Here is a 25,950-nt window from a genome sequence, read left to right as displayed (position 1 = left end):
GGTTTTGCCAGCAGTAACTTACTGGCAAGGAAACATCTTTTTTATCATTTCGACAGGTTTTGAATTTTATGCTACATTATTTATTAAGTGCCACATTAAGTATAAAAGGGAAAAAGTTCCACACTGCACTGAGCTGCAAGCACAGTGCAATACTGAAATATACTACAGCTCTTCTAACTATTTAGAATAATAAGCATTCAATAGGGATCTTATGGCAGCAGTTCTTTGATTTACTCTGTGTTACATTTTGCTCTGTGCATGTTTGAAAGGACATTCTAAAAGTTGCTTAATTTTCTATATAAAGGTTATGTTTCCCTAAGGAAGCATGCACTTATTCACGTTGTTAGACAATTATAAGGAAATTAATGAATTATATCTCTTCACCAAAATTCAATCAGCAAAACCCACAGGGTATTTAAGTTCAATTATAGTATTTCTAGTAGAAATAATGACTTTGAGTACAGCCACACCTCAGTTGGTGAACTGTCAATTAATATATCAAATTTCAGGAGAAGCAATTAAAAGGTGAAAATGGAAACAGTTAACTATCAACTAAATTTATGCACTTCAAAACATCTTGATAATGTAGGGATTTTTGCCTGACCCAATTTGAAAGTATTCCTATAGAGTATATTTAAAGCATTATTGCTACCCTTTCTCCATTAAAAATAAATACACAGATGAGTGGAAATTGGTGTTTGAATCAAAGCAAATAATACTAAACAATTCTCTTCACTATAATGTCAGGTGCATTACTCAATCCAATCACAAATCAAAGTAATTGATGGGTACTGGTTCAGAAGCAGAAAGAGCTTTTAGGTTCCCTATACTCTGTGGGGGGAAAAAGGAATAACTCTTACCAAGTAGTCATCAGGCTTAATACCAAAAAGTTCTCTGAAGTAACGGAAAGCTAGAGGAGCATAGGTCTTAAATCTAAAGTCTGGATAATGATGAGCAGGAGTCAGATTGCTTCCTTCACTGAATTGAAAGAGAAATTTAAAATATTATGTCTGCACATGTGCATTTACAATACATACATCTTAACTTTAATTTTATTAAAAATAGGAGCCTTTTCAGACTCTTCTGTTGACTGAAGAATAAACTAACATAACAGAATATGAGGATATATCTATCTATCAATCAAAAAAAATCAATCAATCAATCAATCAATGTTTTGGGCTCCTTTTCTTCTAATATTCTTCCTGAAGAAAACCAATGCCTTTAAAGATGTACAGGATTATACTGTGTTTCCGGCAACTAACATCTTCAAATGTTAATTATTAACATCAGCCTCCAAATAACATTTCTCAGTAAAATACTTTATGTACTTCATTAAAATTGATACAGATTAGAAGTTTGAAGCACAAAAGAGGAATAGTCCTTGTCAATATACTATCAAAATGTCTTGAAAAGCATCAAATTGAATTTATTTTTCATTCTGTTTTTTTCATAATTTCTGTTTTTTACTCTTTCATTGCTTCTGAATGTTTTTAATCAATACATTATTTTATTTTAAAGCCTCTTTTCTCTTTTTCCTGAGAAGAATTGAACTACATGCTCCAACATTGGAGGTTTTTAAGAAGAGACTGCACAGCCATTTGCCTGAAATGGTATAGGGTTTCCTGCCTGAGCAGGGGGTTGGACTAGATGACCTCCAAGGTCCCTTCCAACTTTATATTATTATTATTATTATTATTACATAATAAGAATTCACAGCCTATAATCTGCAACACAACCTATGTCCTCTCAAGGCCAATAGTGTGGCTTCCAAAGCCTTCCCAAAAGTTGCCGCCAAGTTATAATTAACTTTTCAAAATGGCAGCTTTGAAACTTCATATGCATTGTTCCTAAGCAAAGCAACGTAACTGAGCCATTGTTCGTGTAGCCAGCTGAAGTTCTGCTCTGCATTTAGTCTGGTTTTTTAGTTATATTTTTTTCTGCATAAAACTATTTACTATTTCTAGCTTTTACTGACATTACAGAAGAAAATGTTAATGTAAACAATGATTGTCAATACAAATTTGTTTAAAGATTCAAAACTCAGAAAAACTTAACAATAAAATTAATTTAATCTGCATGATACAAATGTTGTAGGAAAACTCTGCAAAGAGTCATACATTATATACTATTAAAGCAGCCCAATTTATCTGTTGTGTTACATTACATTATGTTACCTGTGGCTTCTTGTTATGTTTCTTTTTTTACATCTGCAGGTGACTGATTTCAAAAATTACTACTTATCAAATTCTGCTTGGAAAAGGCCTTTCAAGAGGCGAACACTGTGATACCAGTTGTTGAACCTCTAGAACAGGGGTGTCAAACTCCCGGTGGAGACTGCACCCACCCCAGATCTGGCAATGCAAAATACGTCACGCCACGTCATACAGCAAGTTTGACACCCGTGCTCTAGAGTGTAATTTCATCTTTTATTACAAAGATTCTATTTCTTCTATTGCTAGATTTTCCCTATTTTCTTCAAACAGGAGATAAAACTAATTTCTGAATTAATCTGTGGCACTTCTCCATGAAGAAGAGCTATCACTTAAAAACATACTAACTGCGACCTAAGTAAGTATTCAGCCATACTCCTGTGTCATAATGACTACCAGTCAATATGTGCTAAATATCTATACTTATATATGCCATTTAGTTGAAACCTTCATTATATTTTCTTTGGAATTAAACAACAGTCTTTAAGATTAACATATTAACTGAAAAATCTAAATAATATGAAATAATATGCTCTTCACAAACATGCACTGAGATAGTTTCCTTAAATACATGAAGAACTGACTGGAATTTTGGTTTTGTATAGATTTCCGAAAAATTTTGTTTTACTATCTTGTTAAGTAGATACTTCATACTAAAACACCCATCATTTCCCACAAATGCAATAAAACAGCATTCAAACTGTTCTGTTCTCATTTAATATTCCCCTTTACTCTTCTTATTCAAAACAAATTCTGACTATTTAGAGAAGCAAGGATGAAACTCACATACATATAACATCAGTGCGATTACTTATGAAATAAAAAAAATCTCTTTATTTCTCAAAGTATATTTTAATTGTACATGACTTAAATTCTTTATTTTATCTATTATTATAAATAAAACACTCATAAACCAGTCTTCTCTTTAATCCATAACATAATCAAAAGTTTAAGAATGAATTTTGATTTATTCTGAAGTGAGTGATACCTAAAAATACAATACAAAATTGTTCAAACGGACCATACAAAAATCTACATATGCCCAGAAAGATCAGGGGAATTTCAACCAAATCTGACAAATTTTCTTTTGATTGTTTTTTAAAGTGAGGTGAGTCCAAGAAGGAAGAATGATTATCGCCAGAATTAATCAACAATACTGCTAAATAATATTCATGGAAATAAAAAATAATTAACTCATCCTTTACCTGGGAAGAAACACACTTTCAACTACATAGAAATCTTGCATAAGTACATCTCTGTCTGGTTTAGATGTAAGGTTGCCCACTGTGTATCCTATTCCCAATTGTATGGTACCTTTGATAGCTGATGATGCAGTCTGCAAAAACAAATACATATTATTTTTAAAATTGTCATCTTGCAATATATAGGGTTTTTTTCTAACCTTATACATCTCTAAGAATATTTCAAAGTCCCGGCTTCCTCTGTCTAAAAAACAAGTTGATTCATCCAAGAGCATTTCTCAGATTTTGAGACAAATGATCTCAGTACTTCATACAAGTCTACCACAAAGATTAAAAAGCATTATTAGAAACTCATAGGTCACATACTGTATGAAAAGAAAGTTCATACCTCAAAAGCTGCCTAGTAGTGGGGGGGGGGGAAATGAGCATTCCTCTGCCTGCACTCGCCCTTTTCACAGCAGTTGGTCTACAACAAGAAAGGAAGAACTCTGGAAATCTTCCGAGTGCTCTGGAATTCTAACAGCTCCCATAAATCATTATATAATTTAAGCAGGAGAGAAAAAGGCAAAAAAAGGAAACCTCGGTTTTTTCCAATTAATAACGTCTTCCTCTACTTTCCTTTTTGTCCCCTATCTCCCCTTCCTTGCACAACTGCGGGGAGCTCAGAGCTTCTAGTTTAGGAAGATGCTCACAGCCATAATATTATGCAGCAACAGAGGAATGGGCAAGGCAGAAGAACGTAACTTGAGTTTCTAATGGAAAGAATCAGCTGACAGGGCATCACTATCATCTGTGTAAGTCAATTATTACTACCACTATAGTGGCTGGATAAGGAAAGTAAATAGTTCCTGGGCTAAAATGCTACAGTGAAATTGTACGGAGGGTCCCAGTGAACATTGTAGGTAATGGGCCAGGCAAAGAATCACTTAGGGAAAAAGAAAAACAACCAGTTATTGTGTTTCTGTGAATCAAGCAGGAAAATCAATATACAAAATTTATATTTAAAAGGCATCTTTTCATGTCTGGATGATTTTCAAAGTGTGATGCTACTAAGAATGGATGATGATAATGATGATGATGATGACAGCTTTTGAAAAAGAGAATGAGAGAAGGCAGAAGCCTTCTGAAAAAAATCTCTATCCGCAGAAAGCTCTCAATGGTAGACAGATTACAAATATGTTATTTACTAGATGAATACATATGTTCTTCAGCAGCCTCAGTATTCAGACTAATATAGAATCAATCTGGTTTTGTTATAAATTTTTGAAGCTAATATGGCAAGCGTCTGGCAATATCTTCTCCACCTACAGCCAACAAAATTAAAATTATACACTTAATTAATTAGATTGCAAAGGACTTCTGGCAGCCCAGAATCATAAAACTCTAGAAATACAAATTCAGAAACCCAAATGAAAGGACTAAGCATTTCTCTGTGTCTTTTGTTCATAGTCTAGTCTGATTTTATTGAACTTTAATAAGAAACAAAAGGAATAAATTTCAAGCCATCAACTGCTGCTTAAGGCTTCTATTACATTCTGGACACAGAGACTTTAATTGGTGAGATTCGGTATTTTAAGTGGCAAAATAGATTTATTTTTTTCTAAATACACTGTCTAATTTTAATTTATTTTAAACTGCAAAACAATATAATGACAGATGACTGTTTTGTTAATTAAAAGTAACCAATGTCATAAATCACACACCCTCAGCCTGTGAATGGCATGATTATATTTATTTTATTTTATTTATTTTATTTTTATTACATTTATATCCCGCCCTTCTCCGAAGACTCAGGGCGGCTTACAAGCGTTAGCAGTAGCCTTCATTCTATGTATATGCCTGCTTATTAGGGCTTTCACACACACACCCCAAGCGGCATTATTACAAAGTCAGCTTAATTGCCCCCAACAATCTGGGTCCTCATTTTACCTACCTCGGAAGGATGGAAGGCGGAGTCAACCTTGAGCCTGGTGGGATGCGAACCTGCACTAATTGCAGGCAGCTGGTCTTACTTAAGGAGGCATTAGCCCACTGCTCCACCAAGGCTTGTATGAAATAGACAACACATTCTATTGCATTACACTCCTTCTATTTTGTTCGATCAACACACTTTGCTCCATTTGTGTCAGAACCACCAGTGTCTACTTAAACATGGTCTTATTTAATGGCTGTACTAAGTGGAAAAAAAGGTCCACTCTTCATGAAATAAGCAGGTGCCTTTGCCTTCTTACATTAAATTATAAAGACCACCTTAAGTGAATTGCAGACTGTTTCATAAAATGGATAAGAGTTTTGTTCATCTACTGAGCAACAAAAAAGTAGTTATACTGTGGTAGTTTTTCTATGCAATTAGCCTTTTAAGTAGTCATTTATATATAAATATAAATAAATGACTACTGAATCTGAACGTGCAAACTATTTCTAAGAATATAGAAGAAGCAAAACTGAAAATAAAGTAAGAAATAAATCCTCAAATGTATGCTTAAATATAATAAGTAACCACTGTGTGACCTTTGAAACAATATCAGTTAAAGACTTTCCTTGAAATTCTAGTCCAAGATGTGTCAGCGTTTTTTTATTGAAATTGGACATCACATAAAATCCAGACCAGCTTGGAGCCTAAGGCTTCTTTCTCTGAAACCAGTTACCAATCAAACAAAACAAAAGTCAAATAAGAGAAGCCAAAACAAATTGAAGTAATTAGACAAATTTCTTACATCTCTAATTTGGATAAAAATATGATACCATATGTGGTGGAAGTAAAAGGGTAGTAGATGATTCGCCTTGAAGATTTGTTTTATATAGACAGGCAGATGACACAATCTTACTTGCTTTTCTAAAGATGGGTAACATTTGTAATTTCATCCACCTGTGACAGAATGTGTAGGTACATTATGGTAACAATTTTATGCAAACCATTTAACCAAAGTTACATAATTAGATGTGACAAACCAAGGAAGTTAGTTTGGTTTGGAAATGCCATATTTACTCATGGATAAGCCAAGAATATTAGGTTCCAGCACCCTCAAATAATGCTTTCCAAAAGTTCCTGTATTTGCAGTATATGTTTGCATATAAGCCCATCCACAGACCCTCAAAAATTTAACCAAAATATCATGAAAAAAGTAGGTCAGCTTATCTGCAGGAGGCACGTTTTTTTCATGGTATTTTTGTAAAAAGATTATCTGTGGATGGGTTTATACGTCAGCAAATACAGAACATAGTGTCTCAATTATGAAATTGTAAACTAACAAGCTTCACAATGTGGTTATCAAGGATAGTAGGCTTTATTTATGAAAGAAAGTGATAAATATTGGTGAACATTTCATCATTCATAAGAATCCCAAGAAGACAAGGCAGGTTCTTCTTCACCAGAGGTCCCCAACTTTTTGAGCACCAGGGACTGGTGCCATGGAGACAGGTTTTTCTGTGGACTAGAGAGTGTGTGGTTTTGTGCGCTGCCTGCATCCCATGGATGGGGCTTTGCTTGTTTGTGCAAACTGGTTGCTTGCATGCTGTGGCCCGGTAGTGGACCACAGACTGGGAGTAAGGGACCCCTGTTCTACACTGAGTTTATAATTCAGAAAGATCCTCCCCCTAAATGTTTGGTAACATGCAGAGAGTACTGCATCTTATTAGACAAACATATTTCAAAGGATCTTGTCTTAAATCATTGAGCTAAATTTATTGGAATGTTTTGTTGTTGTAAGTTGCACACTCGTGTCTGACCCATCACAACCCCATGGACGACGTTCCTCCAGGCCTTCCTGTCCTCTACCATCTTCTGGAGTCCATTTAGGCTCATGCCTACTGCTTCAGTGACTCCATCCAGCCACCTCATTCTCTGTCGTCCCCTTCTTCTCTTGCCCTCAACCTTTCCCAGCATTAGGCTCTTCTCCAGTGAGTGTTTAACAATTTGGAATGTTTAACAATTGTTTATTGTTTCTGGATTTTGTTGTGTATAGATTTCTTTTATTCTGGATTGTAAGCCACCCAGAATTTGGTTTAAGATAGGCAGCTATACAAATATCTTAAATAAATAAATAAAATTTTAATTTAAAACTACCATCTTGCTCTTGATGGATTTAGATTTACTTCCCCAAATAAATGAACTGCATCTATTAACACAATGTGGTGGCTGTTATTATTCCTAAAGTACAGTGCATGGAAAACGCTAATAGATCTTATGTGTTTTTGTATAATTATGCTTTATTTTATGGATAACTAAATGTCAAATCAAAAATTAAAAAGTACCACGAGTCCTTCCTAATTTCATACATGAAATATACTCAAAATAGAACAAAGCCTCTGTAAATGATGCAACTGCCTTGTATTACTACAGAATGAATAAAAAGAAATATTATATAAATAAAAAAGCATAATGCTAAAGCATAAGCAACCACTTAGAAAATGTTATAGCCTAGAAGACAGATCATTTAAGAAAAAGAATAATCTTAAAATAGATGTAAAAGTATTCATTTTTATAAAGGAGGATTGAGGAATCCTAATCCTTTTTAATGCCTTTTATTTTGTGTATTGTAAGCAAGTAATTTATTGCAATTTAAAAGAAAAATAATTACAATAACATTAAACCGAGAAAAGAAAAAGTAACAGATTCACCTGTGCTCAAAATTTTGTGTGAACCAAACTGTTCTGTCTCTTAGGTTTGCATACCAATATTCTGAATATTCTCCAACTCACTTTAAAATGAATCAGCCATTTTTAAAAGTTCAAATTCAGATGCATATTTTACTTCAGTTTCGAAGCCTGACTATTTATTAATATGACTCTGGGGACAGAAGCCCAGAAAAATTAGGTCAAAAATTCTTTTTGAGGATTGAAAAAGAAAATCTGGGAAAATGAGCTAAAAACAATTTCTTTCCCAATTATTCAGATGGTTTTTCCCTGCAGGTTTTCTAGAAAACAATCTACAAATTGGCTCAATACATTAGTTTTAGCTTACAGAACTAGAACATCCAAGTAATTACCGCTTCCTTCACCACCTTAAACTTTACAGAGTAAACACAGACTTGATTAAACAAATATTAGCTTCTATACAAGAGCGCACAACTACATATTTGCTGAACCGTGGGGTATGCTGCAACAGTGCAAGATTAGCAGTAATGAAAAGGAGCTCTCTTCAGGAGAAGACTTCATCCTCTCAAGGCTAGAAATGGCTCTCAGGCCAAGCCATTAAATTAATAACGTCAACAATATTCATCACTAGACATGAGCTGCTGCCTCAAGACTATGATAGAATTAGGAGAGCCAAATCATTCAAGAAGCGTAGAATGAACTTTAAATAGTTATTAATCTGGAACAAATGTGAACAAATCAATGGAAGAGAGCACGACTTTAGATTTGGAGTACAGAATGTTATAAATTATCTGAGTTCATAACAAAATAATCTTGAACAATTAAAAACTAAAAACAAATATCGGAATACTTGAAACAACGTAGGATGAAATAATTATTTCATTCCATGTTGTTTCGAATGTTCCAATATTCTGATATTTGTTTTCAAAAAAGTTATCCATGTCACAACGATACAGAGAATGTGTTTGCTAATATAAGTAGAGAAACAGATTCCAACCTCACTGGTATTGGCTGGACTGAAATAATGAGATGAATGGGAATTATTGAGGACTACGTATTAGTTTGTTTCTGGGTTATGGTTACTGTTGTTTTAAACTCTTTGCTACGGAGAAGCTAAATTGAACAGGGGTTGCAAAATAATGTTGCCCCTTATGTGTTGTGTTTCCACATGCAGATTAAGTTGTTTAATGCAAAAATATGCAATGTGTGCATCTTTAAATAGTTTTTTTAAAATTCAGTTTTAGGTATATTCCATAAAATACAACTTTTTCTCATTTACAATGTCTAAATTACTGTTTACTGGAAATTGCCCATATGTCCCAACTAGAAATAGCTGTATCTGCTATGTTTTTAAAAAAATAAAGAGATCTGGATTGAAAAATATTCCTTCCTTAATTAAGGAGTTGCAGCATGCAAAAACATACCAGGAATCCTTTATTATTCCAAACTTGAAAATAATAACCAACAGAGCAGGTATAAAAATGTGACTTCTTTTAAGTCAAAGTTGAGTCTGATGATTCATGCTCAGTGATTTGTCACTGCCTTCTTCAACAATGCTTTTGAACATCCCAGTCTTGCATATAGTTTGGAGGGTCTCTTTCTCAGTCAAAAGCTAACCAGAGTTAATTTTGCATAGCTTCTTATGCTAAGCATCAGATCCTATTGAGATACCTTAAATTACAGAATCAGTTTGACTACAATGTGTAATATTAGTATCCCTTCCAGTGGCGTAGCGTGGGTTGTCAGCACCCGGGGCAAGGCAAGTAATTTGCGCCCCCTAACCTGTGGATTTTAGCACTCGAGTCTCTTCCACTAGCTCAGGAATTCTGGGAGTTGAAGTCCATGAGTCATAAAAGAGCCAAGGTTGCCTACCCCTGAGTTAGGTTCAAGGCAAAAAAGGGTCTCTGGAGAAGAGGGAAAATGCTAGTTTAAAACTGAAACAAGGCAACTTTAAGGTGCCTCAGCTGTGATTTAGGATGAGACAAAGAGAGGACATGGCGTTGAAAATGGTTAATGGGGCATGTTTGTTCCACTCTTAGTGGACGTCAGGATAAACCCCACGAGAGAATGACCTTACAACAGATGTGAATAGGCTTGGACTACGTTTGTAGATTGAGTGCATACATCACATGGAGCGATGATGGGCTTCATCAAGATTTATGATCCCACAATTGGCTAGTTTTCTCCATCTTGTCCTAAACCCTGGATACCAACCACGGTTTATGGCTTAGCATGTGGCGTGGGGTTGACCCAACATGTTAGGCGACAAACAATGACTTCCAACTTACAATGCCTCAGCTTCCCAAGGTTATTCCAAAGCCGGAAAAGCCAACCAACCCACCCTGCAGCTTTGCCTGCTTAGGCTGAACCCCAGGAATTCATACTTGCTGCGGCGCCCGACCTATTTTCTGCCCAGACGCTGCTTATCCAAGCCAAGCCGCCTCCTTCTCTTTGGCACCTCACCCCAAACAGAAACTGAGATTGAAGGCAGAAGAAGAGTTCAAGCTTTTAATGGGGGGGGCGAGGGCTGCTTTTCTGCATTCCAGCAGGACAGGATTTATTTTTATTTTTATTTATTTATTTTTAAAAAAGCGCCTTTTGCAGAACAGAGACAGCACGGGCGCGCCCACAAACACACACACAAACGCACCCGACCACGTCCTCTCGCCCCCAAAGTCTGCATGCACGGTTGGATCGGCAACCTGCCGACGCAGCTTTCGTTCCAGAGCAGGGACCCCCGGAGAGACGCTGCAGCGATCCTCCCCCCGCGGGAAATCCACCCTCTTTCAAGCCCCGCCGCGCCCCCCCCCGCCTTTGGCAACCCCGGGAGCGCCTTGGGAGAGCCTCCGCAGCGGAGCCCCGGGCTTGCAGGAGGGCTGCGCTCTGTGCACGCTCAGGAGCCGCCTTCTCCTTTGCGGGGGGGGAGGAGGGAGAGAAGGCTTCCGTCCAGCGCCGGCGGCCAGAGCGAAGGCGGAGCGGCCCGAAGGAGGAGTCACGCTGTGTGGTTGTGTGTTTAAAGCAATTTGCAAGGAGAGGCCTACCCCAGCCTGCCACTTTTCAAACGTGCTGGGCTTGCAACCAAATACGGTGGCTAGCAATTTTGGAAACTGCGCACCGGGTGCGTCTGGGCAAGGCGCCCCGTTCGGGAATGCCGTGCCCTATCTGCTTGGGACAATCCAACCGTGGCGGTCTAAAAAAACGTGGCTACTTACAGACGAGCAGAGAGGGGGGCGAAGCAAGGAAGGTCTGCCGAGTGCCGAGAATATATATATATACTTTTTTCCAGGCCAACATCCACGATTGCCAGCCGGGGAGCGGTAAGGAAGAGACAAGCCAGGATCTGCGATGATCAAACTTGAAACTCATTTTTTTCTTTCTTCCCAGCTGGGGCTCTGGTGCCTCCGCCCTGCCGGATCCCGGCGCCGTCGAGTGCGCCCCCCCCAGATGTTGCGCCCGGCCCCCCCTGCACCCCCCACGCTACGCCACTGATCCCTTCTAGTACTAAAGAATAGCTTTAGTCTATTCTTTAAAAAAGGGATGTGGTGGCTCAGGACGCTGAGCTTGTCGATCAGAAGGTTGGCAGTTTGGCGGGTCGAATCCCGAGTGCCGCGTAACAGAGTGAGTGCCTGTTACTCGTCCCAGCTTCTGCCAACCTAGCAGTTCGAAAGCATGTAAAAATGCAAGTAGAAAAATAGGGACCACTACGGTGGGAAGGTAACAGCATTCCATGCGCCTTTGGCATCCAGTCATGCTGGCCACATGACCACGGAGTCGTCCTCGGACAAGTGCTGGCTCTTCGGCTTTGAAACGGAGATGAGCACCGGCCCCTAGAGTTGGAAACGACTAGTACGCGTGTGCGGGGGAAACTTTACCTTTACCTTTTATTCTTTAAAAAAATAACAGCAATTTATGAATGATTGCTAGAGTACATAAATTAGATATTCAAATATATAGAAAGACATGGACTGAGTTGAAATGTCTGAGAGAAAAATATCAACAATTATTTTGGCAGATAAAGGACTTATTTCTTGAAACTTAAAATTATAATTGGCAAAAATATTTTGTAATATACTGAACATAGATGTAAATTTTTGGATATGTATTAACCATGCAATACTGGTTGATATCATGTGGTCATATATTAAGGCAACTCTCATTTGGATTTAAATAATATATTAAATTTGTTTTGGAAGATTATAATTTTACAATATACTATACAGTAAATCCCCTTCATAGATTACTGCCTTGTTGTGGCGAAGGGGCTTGTGTAACTCAATGAAGCTATAAGCTATGCTGTGCAGGGCCACCCAAGACGGACAGGTCATAGCAGAGAGTTCTGACAAAACATGATCCACTGGAGAAGGAAATGGCAACCCACTCCAGTATCTTTGCCATGAAAACTCCATGGACAGTACCAAAAGGAAAAAAGATATGACGCTGGAAGATGAGCCCCTCAGGTCGGAAGGCGTTCAATATGCTACTGGGGAAGAGCAGAAGGCTAGTACTAGTAGCGCCAGAAAGAATGAAGCAACTGGGCCACAGGTCGGCAACCCGCGGCTCCGGAGCCGCATGCGGCTCTTTGAGCCGGCCCATGCGGCTCCCAGGCCTCCTCCTCCCTCTTGAAAAAAAAAATGGTATTAAAAAAACTTAATCAATTTAAACTTCTCACAAAAAAACTTGAAAAGTTTAAATTGATTGGTTGGTTTGTGGGACCGCCCACAAACCGTTTGTGGGCTACCCACAAACCTTTGTTTTTTTACTGCACTTGGCAGAGTGGAGGAAGAGAGGAAGAAGTAAAACGTAAGTAGATCTGCTTCTTCCCCCCCCCCCTTCCCTCTCGTCGCCGGGGCTAGCAGCCCCAACGAGCAAGAAGGCGCGCTTCACCCGCCCGCCCCCCCCCGTTGGCTCCTCGTCGCCGGGGCTGAGAGCCCCGGCAAGCGAAAGGCGCCCGCCAGCCCCGCCGAGCGAAAGGCGCCCGCCCGCCCCCCGTTGCCTCCTCGTCGCCGGGGCTGAGAGCCCCGGCAAGCGAAAGGCGCCCGCCCGCCCCCCGTTGCCGCCTCGTCGCCGGGGCTGAGAGCCCCGGCAAGCGAAAGGCGCCCGCCCGCCCCCCGTTGCCGCCTCGTCGCCGGGGCTGAGAGCCCCGGCAAGCGAAAGGCGCCCGCCCGCCCCCCGTTGCCGCCTCGTCGCCGGGGCTGAGAGCCCCGGCAAGCGAAAGGCGCCCGCCCGCCCCCCGTTGCCGCCTCGTCGCCGGGGCTGAGAGCCCCGGCAAGCGAAAGGCGCCCGCCCGCCCCCCGTTGCCTCCTCGTCGCCGGGGCTGAGAGCCCCGGCAAGCGAAAGGCGCCCGCCCGCCCCCCGTTGCCGCCTCGTCGCCGGGGCTGAGAGCCCCGGCAAGCGAAAGGCGCCCGCCCGCCCCCCGTTGCCGCCTCGTCGCCGGGGCTGAGAGCCCCGGCAAGCGAAAGGCGCCCGCCCGCCCCCCGTTGCCGCCTCGTCGCTGGGGCTGAGAGCCCCGGCAAGCGAAAGGCGCCCGCCAGCCCCGCCGAGCGAAAGGCGCCCGCCCGCCCCCCGTTGCCGCCTCGTCGCCGGGGCTGAGAGCCCCGGCAAGCGAAAGGCGCCCGCCCGCCCCCCGTTGCCGCCTCGTCGCCAGGGCTGAGAGCCCCGGCAAGCGAAAGGCGCCCGCCAGCCCCCCGTTGCCGCCTCGTCGCCGGGGCTGAGAGCCCTACTTCTTCCCCTTTTTCCCAGGCCCCCCCGCCCCCTGCTAGATCTGTAAAGAGGTTCCATAACCCCCGTGGGGATATTTGGGTGTTTTTCCCCCCTTCCTCTCTCTCTCTTTCTCTCCCTCTCATCTCCCCTTCTTGGTGTCTCCCCGTTCTTCTCCGTCTGCACCCCCCTCCTCAGAATCCTTCAGAGAACCCCTTCCCCATCCCCTCCTTTTCAGTTTTTCAAAGGTGTATTTTGTTTTTTCCCCCTTTTTATCTCTTCGATTTTTCTGTTTTTCTTCTTTTGCTTATAAATGAATAATAACAGTCACCAAATGGGAGGGGCGTTTACTCGTTCCCAAGCAGCTGAGGGGAAACTTGGAGCTGCTCACAGCCACCTGTGTGCAAGGCTGGCTTTTTAAAAAGGATTTTACCTTAAGAACCTGGGTAAGGAGGCGCAGGTGGGGCTGCCATCCCCAAGGACTCGGGTAGGCAACCTTGGCTCTTTTATGAGTCCTGGGCTTAAACTCCCAGAATTCCTGAGCCAGCCATGCTGAGGAGAAATGGAGAGGTTTCCATACTGGCTCAGGAATTCTGGGAGTTTAAGCCCAGGACTCATAAAACAGCCAAGGCTGCCTACCCGTCACAAGGGGAAACCAGATTCACTTAACAACCTGAATACTAACTGCAGTGATTCACTTAGCAATGGTGGTAAGGTCGCAAAATGGAGCAAAACTCAGTAAACAAATGTTTCACTTAACAACACAAATGCAACTCAACCAAATAAAATGGCTTAACAAAAAGGTATTCGTCTCTTAACAGTGATTTTTTTTGAAAACTGCTGGAATACTGCTGACTAAAGAAAAGGCCTGTTTATTCCTCAGGTGACTGTCCTACTTTCCAAGTAAGTGGCAGGGGGGGGGGAGAGAGAGAGAGAAGGAGAATATGAATATATGTGGTTGCCCTTACTAGACTTTTAGTAAAGAACTTTAATGAAATATTTTGATGTTTAATTAAGAGATGAGGTATGGCGCAATTATGCTGTATTTAAAGATGGTAGATTAGCTGCTAAAATTGTTTTTACTTGTTGGGATGAAGGAGAAAGGGTTTTTTTCCCCTTTCTTCTTTCCTTTTCTACACACACACATCCCTTTTTTTTCTTTTGTATTTTTCTATTTGTGGTTTTTATAGTTTGCACTGGCTTTTACTATTTTCATGTATAATCCTTAATATAAATATTTGAAAAACAGGACATAGAAATGTGACAGAGACAGAGAGAAAGAGACAAAGAGAGACAGAGAATAACCTGCTATAAGTGACTGGATGAAAATGAGTGCACCTGATCAAGCACAATTAAAGTTCTTAAACTTTTTTTGTGATATCGATAAAGATGGTGAAGCATTTTAATGTCCATTTTAAACTCATGAATAGCTGGCTGGCTGGGGAGGGGGGATCATGGCTCTCAAAAAATAAGCTGGCTGTGCTTCTTGCTCATGTTCACTTGCCTTCTGCACCTTGAGTGTGTGTGGGGGGAGGACGAGCTTTGCTGCTGCGGTTTGCTTGGCCATGCCCGGGCTATGTCCTGCCGCTGCCTCCCAACCTCCACCTTTGCCACTGGGTAAAGCAGCGGTGGAGCGCTCTGTCCTGGGGGGAAGCAGCAGTGGCAGTGGAACGCTCCATCGGGTGGGGGGGAGTAGTGGAGGCTGGGTGCTCTGTGTGTGGGGGGAGAATCTTTGCAGGAAACTGGTTCTTACATTATTTGATTCACAATACTGGTTATAATTTCCACCGTGCGACACCCACCAGCATGAGATTTATTTTGCTGTTTGCCCCTCAATAGGCCAACCATGGACAAATCATCCAAGAGAAGAAAAATTTCGGAAGAAAACAGAGTGTTTAATGATGAATGGGCACATTCATTTGCTTTCACCACTGACAAGACTGGTTTACCAGTATGTCTAATATGTGGTGAGAAATTTGCAAACAACAAGAAGTCTAATGTTGCAAGACATTTCCAAAATAAACACACAGCCTTTGCTGAAAAATACCCAGAAGGAGAAGAGAGAAAAAAAGCCGTTTCAGAATTGATGCGGAAGGTTGATCAGAGCAAGAATCAATTTAAGAAGTGGGTGACGTCTGCAAGTTCAACTACATATGCTAGTTTTGTGGCTGCTCAGGAAATAGTCAGGCATGGGAAGCCGTTCACAGATGGAGAATATATGAAGGAATCATTCATTAAGATTTCAGAACATCTATTCTCAGACTTCAAAAACAAGAGTGAAATTGTGCAGAAAATCAGAGATATGCCCCTCTCTGCGAAGACTGTTAAAGACAGAACCCTAAAAATGGCAGAAAACATCACCAGACAGCAAATTAAAGACATCAATTCAGCTGAGGCATATTCAATTGCCTGTGATGCATCCAAAGACACAGGTGATATTGAACAAATAGCGCTGTTCTGCCGATATGTGAACTCTGCTGGGCCACAGGAAGAAATGTTTGAGTTGATACCACTGAAAGGCCAAACAAGGGGAGAGGACATCTGTGAGGCTGTCTTGGATTATTTTAGAACCAATGAAATCAACACCACCCACCTTGTGTCAGTGGCTACTGATGGGGCACCGAGTATGACAGGAGCGCAGAAGGGCTTTGTGGCTTTACTGCAGAAGTCGCTGGGTAGAAAGCTGCTAACATTTCATTGCATCCTGCACCAAGAGGCATTGTGCGCTCAAACATTTCCTCCAGAATGCACAGAAGTGATGAACCTTGTCATTCAGATTGTCAATAAAATAATGGCACAAGGTTTAAATCACCGTCAGTTCCGTTTGCTACTAGAGGAGGTGGAAAGTACGTATTCTGATCTCCTGCTGCACAACAAAGTCAGGTGGCTGTCCAGAGGGGAGGTGCTAAAACGCTTTGCTGCATGTCTGGAAGAGGTGAAAACGTACCTGAGCAGCAAAGGGCTCACCTATCCTGAGCTGGAACATCCAGAGTGGCTGGAAAAGCTACACTTCATGGTAGATATGACAGCACACCTGAACAAGCTGAACACAAGTCTTCAGGGTAAAGGAGGCACAGCCCTGCACTTGCTGGAGGAAGTTATGGCATTTGAACGCAAGTTGACAGTGTTTGACAGAGATTTACAAAGAGGTACACTGTCTCACTTCCCGTCTTTGAGAGAGTTCAAACAAGGTAGCAATGTGATAAATTCAGAGTATTTGCAGTCTGCAATCATTGCAATGCAAACATCGTTTGGGAAGCGATTCTGTGACTTCAAAGAGGAAAAAAATACATTATCTTTCCCTGTCACTCCCCTGACCAGCGATCCATCTGCATTGAATATGACTGCATTTGCAGGTGTAAGTCAACCTGATCTGGAGATGGAACTTGCAGACATAGCCGACAAAGAGATATGGGCATCAAAGTTCCAACGCTTGACAGATGCTCTTGAAGATGTTGCCCGTCAGAAGGCCAGTCTTGCACTGAATCACAAATGGAGTGATATTGAAAACCTTCCCAAACAGGACAAGCTTATATTTGATACATGGAATGCCCTCCCCAGCACATACAGAAATATGAAGAAATATGCATTTGGAGTCCTGTCAATCTTCGGATCCACATATGTATGTGAACAGGTCTTCTCCAATATGAACTACATTAAAAACAAATATCGCTCACGCCTCACAGACAACAGCCTGCAATCTTGTTTAAAAATGAAGGTGACGTCTTACAGCCCTGATATGCAGGTGCTGTGTGCTGATGTTGAGAAGCAAAAATCACATTAACCAGGTAAAATAATTATTTTAATTTGCTATTATTTTGCAAATATATATTTGATGTTCTTCAGTGAAAGAGTGCTTTTTTATTCCTTGCCAGCTGACTGCACACTCCACTACAGATGGACTGGCAGACGGGCACATGGACTGGTGGACAAGCAGACGGACGGACAAGTGGACGCATGGGCAGATGGACTGGCGGGCAGACGGGTGGACAGATGGACAAAACGACAGAAGCAGACAGCATTTTGGGTTTGCTGCAGGCGGATAAGTTAAGTTTGGATTTTTATTTCATAAATATGAGGACTCAAATAGACATTGAGTATTATATTTGAAATTAACATTTAACCCAGTGTCTTTTTTTGGAGTTCAAAATGTTTCTGTTGCATGCTGAAATAAGAATTGGCTATTATTTTGCAAATATTTATTTGATGTTCACTGAAACAGACCTTTTTTATTCATTGTCAGCTGACTGGACACTACAGTACAGACATGGACTGGCAGATGGGCAGACGGATGGACGGACGGGCAGATGGACGGATGAGCAGGCAGATGGACTGGTGGACAGATGGCAGATGGACTGGCGGGCGGATGCACGGATGGACAGACAAGAGGACGATGGGCAGATGGACTGGCAGACAGGCGGGTGGGCAGATGGGCGGATGGACAGAATTACAAGCAGACAGCATTTTGGTTTTGCTGCATGGGGAAAAGTTAAGTTTGTCTTTTTATTTAATAAATATGAGGAGGACTCAAATGGACATTGAGTATTTTATTTGAAAGTAAACCTTCGACCCAGCGACTTTTTTTGGAAGTTCAAAATGTTTTTGATGTATACAGAAATAAAAAAATTTCTTTGTAGAAGTTCATTGATTTCATAAATTTTGCAGCTCCCAATGTTTTGTTTTTGGTGAGAAATGGGGACGCCAGGGTGTTCAAATCTGGGTGGGCTCCCAGCAAACACGCACCAAAGAAGTGATGGGAAAAGGGGGGGGAGCGCCCCGTTTCTTCTTCAGGCAAAAACTCTTCTTCAGGCAAAAACTGTGCTGAAGCCAGATTGGGGAAGGGGGATGATGAGGAGGAAGAGCTGTGATTGACAAACTGCCAGCCAAACTCTTTGGGAGTGGGGGCGCAGGATGGAGAGGAGGGCAGCTTGCCTTGGAGAAGGAGGGGGGAGCCAATTTTAAAGGTTGTCCAGCTAAAAGGGAGCAAAGAATCTGGGCTGGAGTGCCTTGGAAAGGCGAGCAGGCAGCGCATCTGCACGGGCTGGTTGGGCTTTCTGCAGGTTTTACCTGCAATTAAGGCAGGGTGAGTTTTTTGGCTCAGGGGAGGCTGGGGGGAGGGGGAGCTGATTGTGGGGGGACATGCCTGCTCACATAAGTGCAAATGTGTTTCTTCTACATGGAAGCTGCTTTGCTGAAGGTTATATCTTCTTTCCTTCCACATTCTTCGCCTCTCTGCTTTGTTCCGCCTCTGGGGATGGAGGGGGAAATTTACTCTGCACCTTTTCCTCCTGTTTGTGTGTGTGTGTGTGTGTGTGTGTGTGTGTGTGTGTGTGTTTGAAGCCTCTGTTTGCCTGCCTGGCAAGGCAGGGGAAATTTGCTCGGCCTCCTCTCTGGTGGATGTCTTGCTTAGGTAAGCTCCATTTTAATCAAATCCTGTTCTGCACACGTGCATGCACGTGCGCATGCGCACGCGTATTTTGCGGCTCCCAGGGGTTTTTTTAGTGAGAGAACCGGTTCCGAGTGGCTCTTTCACCGATTCAGGTTGCCTACCCCTGAACTGGGCCAAAGCCGAAAGGACGCTCAGCTGTGGATGTATCTGGTGGTGAAAGGAAAGTCCGATGCTGTAAAGATTTTTTCTCCATAGGAACCTGGAATGTAAGATCCATGAATCAAGGAAAACTGGACGTGGTCAAACAAGAGATGACAAGACTGAACATCGACATCTTAGTAATCAGTGAGCTAAAATGGACAGGAGTGGGTGAATTTAATTCAGATAACCATCAGGTATACTCCTGTGGGCAAGAATCTCTCAGAAGAAATGGAGTAGCCTTCATAGTCAATAAAAGAGTAGGAAAAGCAATACTGGGATACAATCCCCAAAATGACAGAATGATCTCAGTTCGAATCCAAGACAAACCATTGAATATCACAGTAGTCCAAGTCTATGCCGCAACCACCAGTGCTGAAGAGAATGAAATTGACCAGTTCTATGAAGCTCTACAGCACCTTATACTGTAGAACTAACACCAAAAATTGATGTCCTTATCATCATGGGGGATTGGAATGCTAAAGTAGGAAGCCAAAAGATAACCAGAATAACAGGCAAGTTTGGCCTTGGAGTACAAAATGAAGCAGGGCACAGGCTGATAGAATTTTGTCAAGAGAATACGATGGTCATAGCAAACACTCTTTTCCAACAACCCAAGAGACGGCTCTACACATGCACATCACCAGACGGTCAACACAGAAATCAGATTGACTATGTGCTCTGCAGCCAAAGATGGAGAAGCTCTATACAGTCAGTAAAAACAAGACCAGGAGCTGACTGTGGCTCAGACCATGAGCTTCTCCTTGCAAAGTTTAGGCTTAAACTGAAGAAAGTAGGGAAAAGCACTAGGCCACTCAGGTATGAATTAAATCATATCCCTGTTCAATATACAGTAGAGGTGACAAATAGATTTAAGGAATTAGATCTGATAGACAGAGTGCCTGAAGAACTATGGACAGAGGTTCGCGACATTGTACAAGAGGTAGCAACTAAAACCATCCCAAAGAAAAAGAAATCCAAGAAAGCAAAATGGTTGTCTGAGGAAGCTTTGCAAATAGCTGAGGAAAGGAGGGAAGCGAAAGGCAAGGGCAAAAAAAGAAAGATACACCCAATTGAATGCAAAATTCCAGAGAATAGCTAGAAGAAATAAGAATGCCTTCTTAAATGAACAGTGCAAAGAAATAGAAGAAAACATAGGATAGGGAGGACCAGAGATCTCTTCAAGAAAATTGGAGAGATGAAGGGAACGTTTCATGCAAAAATGGGCATGATAAAGGACCAAAATGGCAGGGACCTAACAGAGGCAGAAGAGATTAAGAAGAGGTGGCAAAATTACACAGAAGAACTATACAGGAATGAGCTTAACATCCCTGACAATTACAATGAGGTGGTCACTGACCTTGAGCCAGACATCCTAGAATGTGAAGTGAAGTGGGCCTTAAAAAAACTGAGCAACAACAAAGCTAGTGGAGGTGACAGTATTCCAGCTGAGCTATTCAAAATCTTAAAAGACGATGCAGTAAAAGTGCTATGCTCAATTTACCAGCAAATTTGGAAAACTCAACAGTGGCCACAGGATTGGAAAAGATCAGTTTACATTCCAATTCAAAAGAAAGGCAGTGCCAAAGAATGTTCAAACTATCGCACCATTGCACTCATTTCACATGCTAGTAAAGTTATGCTTAAAATCCTACAAACTAGACTCCAGCAGTATGTCGATCGAGAACTAACAGAAGTACAGGCAGGATTTCGAAGAGGCAGAGGAACTAGAGATCAAATTGCCAACATACGCTGGATCATGGAGAAAGCTAGAGAGTTCCAGAAAAACATCTACTTCTGCTTCATTGACTATGCTCAAGCCTTTGATTGTGTGGATCACAACAAACTGTGGCAGCTTCTTGAACAGATGGGCGTACCAGACCATCTTATTTGTCTCTTGAGAAACCTATATGCGGGTCAAGAAGCAACAGTGAGAACTGGACACGGAACCACTGATTGGTTCAAAATTGGGAAAGGAGTCCGGCAAGGCTGTATACTGTCACCCTGCCTATTTAACATATGCAGAGCACATCATGAGAAAGGCAGGGCTAGATGAATCAAAAGTTGGAATTAAGATTGCCAGGAGAAATATCAACAACCTAAGATATGCAGATGATACCACTCTAATGGCAGAAAGTGACGAAGAACTAAACAGCCTCTTGTTGCGGGTAAAGAAGGAGAGTGCAAAAGTTGGGTTGAAACTTAACATTATAAAAACCAAGATCATGGCATCCGGCCCTCTCAATTCCTGGCAAATAGATGGGGAAGAAATGGAGGCAGTGACAGATTTTATTTTCCTGGGCTCCAAGATCACAGCAGACGGGGACTGCAGCAAAGAAATTAAAAAGACGCTTGCTCCTGGGGAGGAAAGCCATGACAAATATAGACAACACACTGAAAAGCAGAGATATCACCCTATCAACAAAAGTGCATATAGTCAAGGCTATGGTCTTCCCAGTTGCTATGTATGGCAGTGAAAGCTGGACCATAAGAAAGGCTGAGCGCCAAAGAATTGAGGCCTTTGAACTATGGTGAGGGAGAAGACTCCTGCGAGTCCCTTGGACTGCAAGGCGATCAAACCGGTCTGTCCTAGAGGAGATCAACCCTGACTGCTATTTAGAAGGCCAGATCCTGAAGTTGAAACTCAAATACTTTGGCCACCTAATGAGAAGGAAGGACTCACTGGAGAAGAGCCTAATGCTGGGAAAAGTTGAGGGCAAGAGAAGAATGGGACGACAGAGAATGGAGTCGACAGAGATGGAGAATGGGACGACAGAGATGGAGTCACTGAAGCAGTAGGCGTGAGCCTAAATGGACTCCAGAAGATGGTAGAGGACAGGAAGGCCTGGAGGAACGTTGTCCATGGGGTTACGATGGGTTGGACACGACTTCGCAGCTAAACAACAACAACAATACAGTAAATCTTGCAAGTGCTTGTATGCTGTTAAATTATATACCAGTGGCTACAAAACTAGCAGGATAACAATGGAAAGGATATTGCAGTCTTTTATAGTTGCAAAATGAGCCTGATGCTACAAAAGCGATTGCTGGACTCCACAATACTGGACAATTCTCATCCACAACTTCATATAGTGAAATAGCAGCTTCAAAAGGCCTTGGAGGAAGCATATTATCTAGATACTTTCCAGCTGAGATTCAGACCCAGATATGGAGCGGAAACAGGACTGGCCATGCTTAAAGATGACCTAGATAGGGGCGGTGTATCCATCCTTGCTGTATTTGACCTGTTGGCAGCTTTCAATACTATTGACCAAAACCTATATTGTGTTGGTTCACCTCCTTCCTTCCAAATCCATTCCAGTCACTAATGATTGGGGAGAAGTCCTGCACTCAGCTTAAGTGAGGTGCTGCAGGGTCTGGTGCTTTCTCCTTTCATCTACTTGAGGCTTCTGGGTCAGCTTATCCATCACCATGGGGTGAGGTATCATCAGAATGCTGATTTTACCCAGTTTTACATTTCTACCCTCGGCAAATTAAATAAAGCCATGACCATCTTATCCTGGTGGCTGGAGGCTGGAGTGTCTGGATAGGGAACAACGGGCTTCAGCTGAACCCTGCCAGGACTCAGTGGCTTCGGTTTCTCAAGCCTGCTGGCTCCAGGACTATGCCATTTTTGATGCTGGATATGGTTGCACTACCCCAGACTGTCCCAAAGGGGTTTTTACAGGTGGCAACTGGACTTTCTTGTTTTTCTTTGAAGATGTTTTGCTTCTCATCCAAGAAGCTTCTTCAGCTCTGACCAGATGGTGGAGAATGGAAGGATTTATAGTCCTTGTAGACAGTTGGTCATTTGCATTCTTTTAGAGAGTCCTTGGGACCGTTTGGAGTCTTCACACACATTTGCACTACTCAGGTGACGCTGAGGACATAGAAAATGGTCCCAATGACTCTCTAAAAGAATGCAAAATCCTTTTATTCCCCACCATCCAGTCAGAGGTGAAGCAGCTTCTTGGATAAGAAGCAAAATGTCTTTAAAGAAAAACAAGAAAGCTCAGTTGCCTCCTATAAAAGCACTTTTGGGACAACCATGACCTGGATGACTGAGAATCTCCACTGACACTATCCTAGACGGACTCAGGTGCAATTCTGGGGTTCTCCTAGACTCATAACTGCTGCTTGATGAGTAGATGGCAGTCATGGCTAGGAGGGCCTTTGCGCAGCTTTGTCTTGTGTGCCAGGTCCACCTGTTTTTGAATAAGCACGTCCTGTTTACAAGTCACTCACACCATAATTACCTCCAAACTAGATTACTGCAATGCGCTCTACAAGGAGTTGCCCTTGAAGAATATCCAGAAATTCCAACTGATACAGAATGCAGTGACATGGACATATGTGCTCCTGGAAGAGTGCATGTTACACCTTTATCCAAGAACTACACTGCCTGCCTGTTTGCTTTTGTGTCCAATTCAAGGTGCTGGTTTTAACCTTTAAAACCCTTCAGGGCGTGTGTCGAGGCTATCTGATGGGCCACCTTTCCCCACTTACATCAGCTTGCCCCATCAGATCTGGATAGAAGGCATGCCGTAGATCCCATCGATCAGGGATCTACACTTGGTAGATCCCAGAGAGAGGTGCCTTCTTTGCCATGGTGCCTGCCTTATGGAACAATTTTCCCTCTGAAATTAGATTGGCCAACTCCCTTCTGACATCCTAAAAGGCCCTCAAGACCTGGTTATGTGACTAGGCCTGGGGCTCCCATGGAACTAAACGCTTGGCAAGATTGTTGAGGGGCCATTTCTTATTTTCCCTCCACTCTGATTGTATTTTGAGTTTTTTAGTATATTTATTACCAGTATTTAAAATTTGTATATACTGTTTTTGTATTTTAAATTTATTATCATGCACCACCCACAGCTGCCTTGGTAAGATGGGCAGCTATATAAACTTGATTAATCAATCAATAACAAGAGTAGAATTCTTCATCAATTATATCATGTTATAGAAAGTTAATCTCTCTATATTTGAACAAGTACTTCAACATTGGGAGAGTTGTGAACCCCTATTTTGAGATTTAAACCACATGGACTGATTTATATGGTTAATTTCCCTTTTTTGTTCTTATAATAAAACGTATTTTACAATTGTAATTATATCACATGATATGACTATACCATTTAAGGCTATTTTTTTGTTTGGTTCCTAACTATTTAAGGCTATTTTTTTGTTTGGTTCCTAAGAGCCGTATGTTTTTCTAATGATGTTTTTAATTCATCTCTTTATACTTGTAATATATGACAACTATTTTTATTTATTTATTTATTTTATTTTAATTCCATTTATATCCCGCCCTTCTCCGAAGACTCAGGGCGGCTTACAAGCTTGGCAGTTCTCTTTCTAATTAACATTATGTTGTTATTGTTATTTAGATCTAATGTAGTCATCCATTTAATATAGCCATAGTCTAGCGTTTTGTATTGTATTTCTTCCGCACTGCTCTAAACTAAAACTTTAATTACTATGTTATGATGTAGCACCTTGAATACTTTGGCTCTTGGTTACATATTGCTTTGTGAGAGTACAGTTGTAGAAAGTGGCTGAAATACTTCAAATAAATAGCACTGACATTCTAAGCAAAACATTTACAGTTTGGTCTCGTAGTTAAAGCACCAAGCTAGAAACCATGAGACCACGAGTTCTAGTCCTGCCTTAGCCATGAAAGCCAGCTGGGTTACTTTGGGCCAGTTACTCTCTCTCAGCCCAATTCACCTCAGAGGTTTATTTTTATGAAGAAATAGGAGGAAGGAGGAGTGTTAGATATGTTTATGCCTTGAGTTGTTGACAAAATAATAAAACTAAAATATAAAACAAACAATATTTTCACTAAATATTTCTTCAATATTCTAGCATAGATCTACTCGCCCTCAGGAGTTCCCCCCTCTCCTGGGTTCGTCCTGCCTTCAATACATCAAACCTCGATGACGGGCCCGACCATTGGGCCTCTGAGAGATGGCCAGGCAGGGTCAGGGGCCTCCATCACAAGACCAACAAGAACCCCCTGGTTAAGTTTCTTGTTAAGTTTTTTGTCGGGTTACGGAGGGGGGCGGGAAAAGAGTATGGCTGCTCGGGGAAGGCAGGCCTTCCGGCTACCATAACGCAGGCCAGGCCTACGACCATTCGCGATGGTGAGAAACGAGGACCAGTCCCCGACAATACCCAATGGCGTACTGACGAACATCCTATTCCCAGGATGGTGGGGAACGGCAGAAGGTGCACAAACAGAGGGCCGTATCATCACCGGGAGTGTCATCTCCGCTCTGTACAAGCGGTGAGACGCTCCGACCCTCTGTACTTCCCCGGAGGACCCGGGAGCGAAGGTGTGCAGCCTCCTATGCTAAGGCTGGTCTACCTGAATGCCAGGTCCGTAGCTAACAAGGCTCACCTTGTTCGTGACCTAGTGGAGAGCGAGCACGCGGACCTGGCTTGCATCACGGAAACCTGGCTGGGCCCAGAGGGTGGTGTCCCTCTGGTTGACCTCTGCCCGCCAGGTTTCCAGGTGCTGCACCAGCCTCGGACCCATGGGAGGGGCGGGGGAGTGGCAGTTATCATCAGGGAATCCCTTAGCCCGCGAGAGACCACCGTCCCTCAGATGGTCGGGTGTGAGTCTCTCCTACTGAGATACGGCCCGGGGGCGCAGTTG

The 25,950-nt window shown here is 42.2% G+C and overlaps 2 protein-coding genes across 7 annotated transcripts in view; one reads left to right on the top strand and one right to left on the bottom strand.

Moving 5' to 3' along the window:
• PIP5K1B (phosphatidylinositol-4-phosphate 5-kinase type 1 beta) overlaps nucleotides 1–25,950 on the bottom strand; it is a 93,320-nt gene that overhangs the window by 37,571 nt on the left and 29,799 nt on the right. For all 5 annotated transcript variants that reach the window (XM_083352555.1, XM_083352553.1, XM_083352556.1 and 2 more), the window contains exons 4-5: nucleotides 3,416–3,546; nucleotides 861–978 (exon numbers count right to left, since the gene is read on the bottom strand). In XM_083352555.1, coding sequence (XP_083208681.1) covers nucleotides 861–978; nucleotides 3,416–3,546 — 249 coding nt within the window. The remainder of the gene's footprint in view (nucleotides 1–860; nucleotides 979–3,415; nucleotides 3,547–25,950) is intronic.
• LOC310634296 (general transcription factor II-I repeat domain-containing protein 2-like) lies at nucleotides 14,480–18,241 on the top strand. 2 transcript variants are annotated; one of them, XM_083352549.1, is made up of 3 exons: nucleotides 14,480–14,608; nucleotides 15,545–17,493; nucleotides 17,581–17,664. In XM_083352549.1, exon 2 carries the CDS (start codon nucleotides 15,552–15,554, stop codon nucleotides 17,487–17,489), a length of 1,938 nt encoding a protein of 645 aa, XP_083208675.1. In that variant the 5' UTR covers nucleotides 14,480–14,608; nucleotides 15,545–15,551; the 3' UTR covers nucleotides 17,490–17,493; nucleotides 17,581–17,664. The 2 variants fall into 2 exon arrangements, with proteins under 2 accessions (XP_083208675.1, XP_083208676.1); XM_083352550.1 differs by having other exon boundaries at nucleotides 15,545–18,241.

The sequence above is a fragment of the Vipera ursinii genome, assembly GCF_947247035.1.
Source record: "Vipera ursinii genome assembly, chromosome: 2".
Lineage (NCBI taxonomy): Eukaryota > Metazoa > Chordata > Lepidosauria > Squamata > Viperidae > Vipera > Vipera ursinii.
Note: the sequence above shows the minus strand (reverse complement) of the source record. Positions and strands in the feature narration are given on the sequence as shown.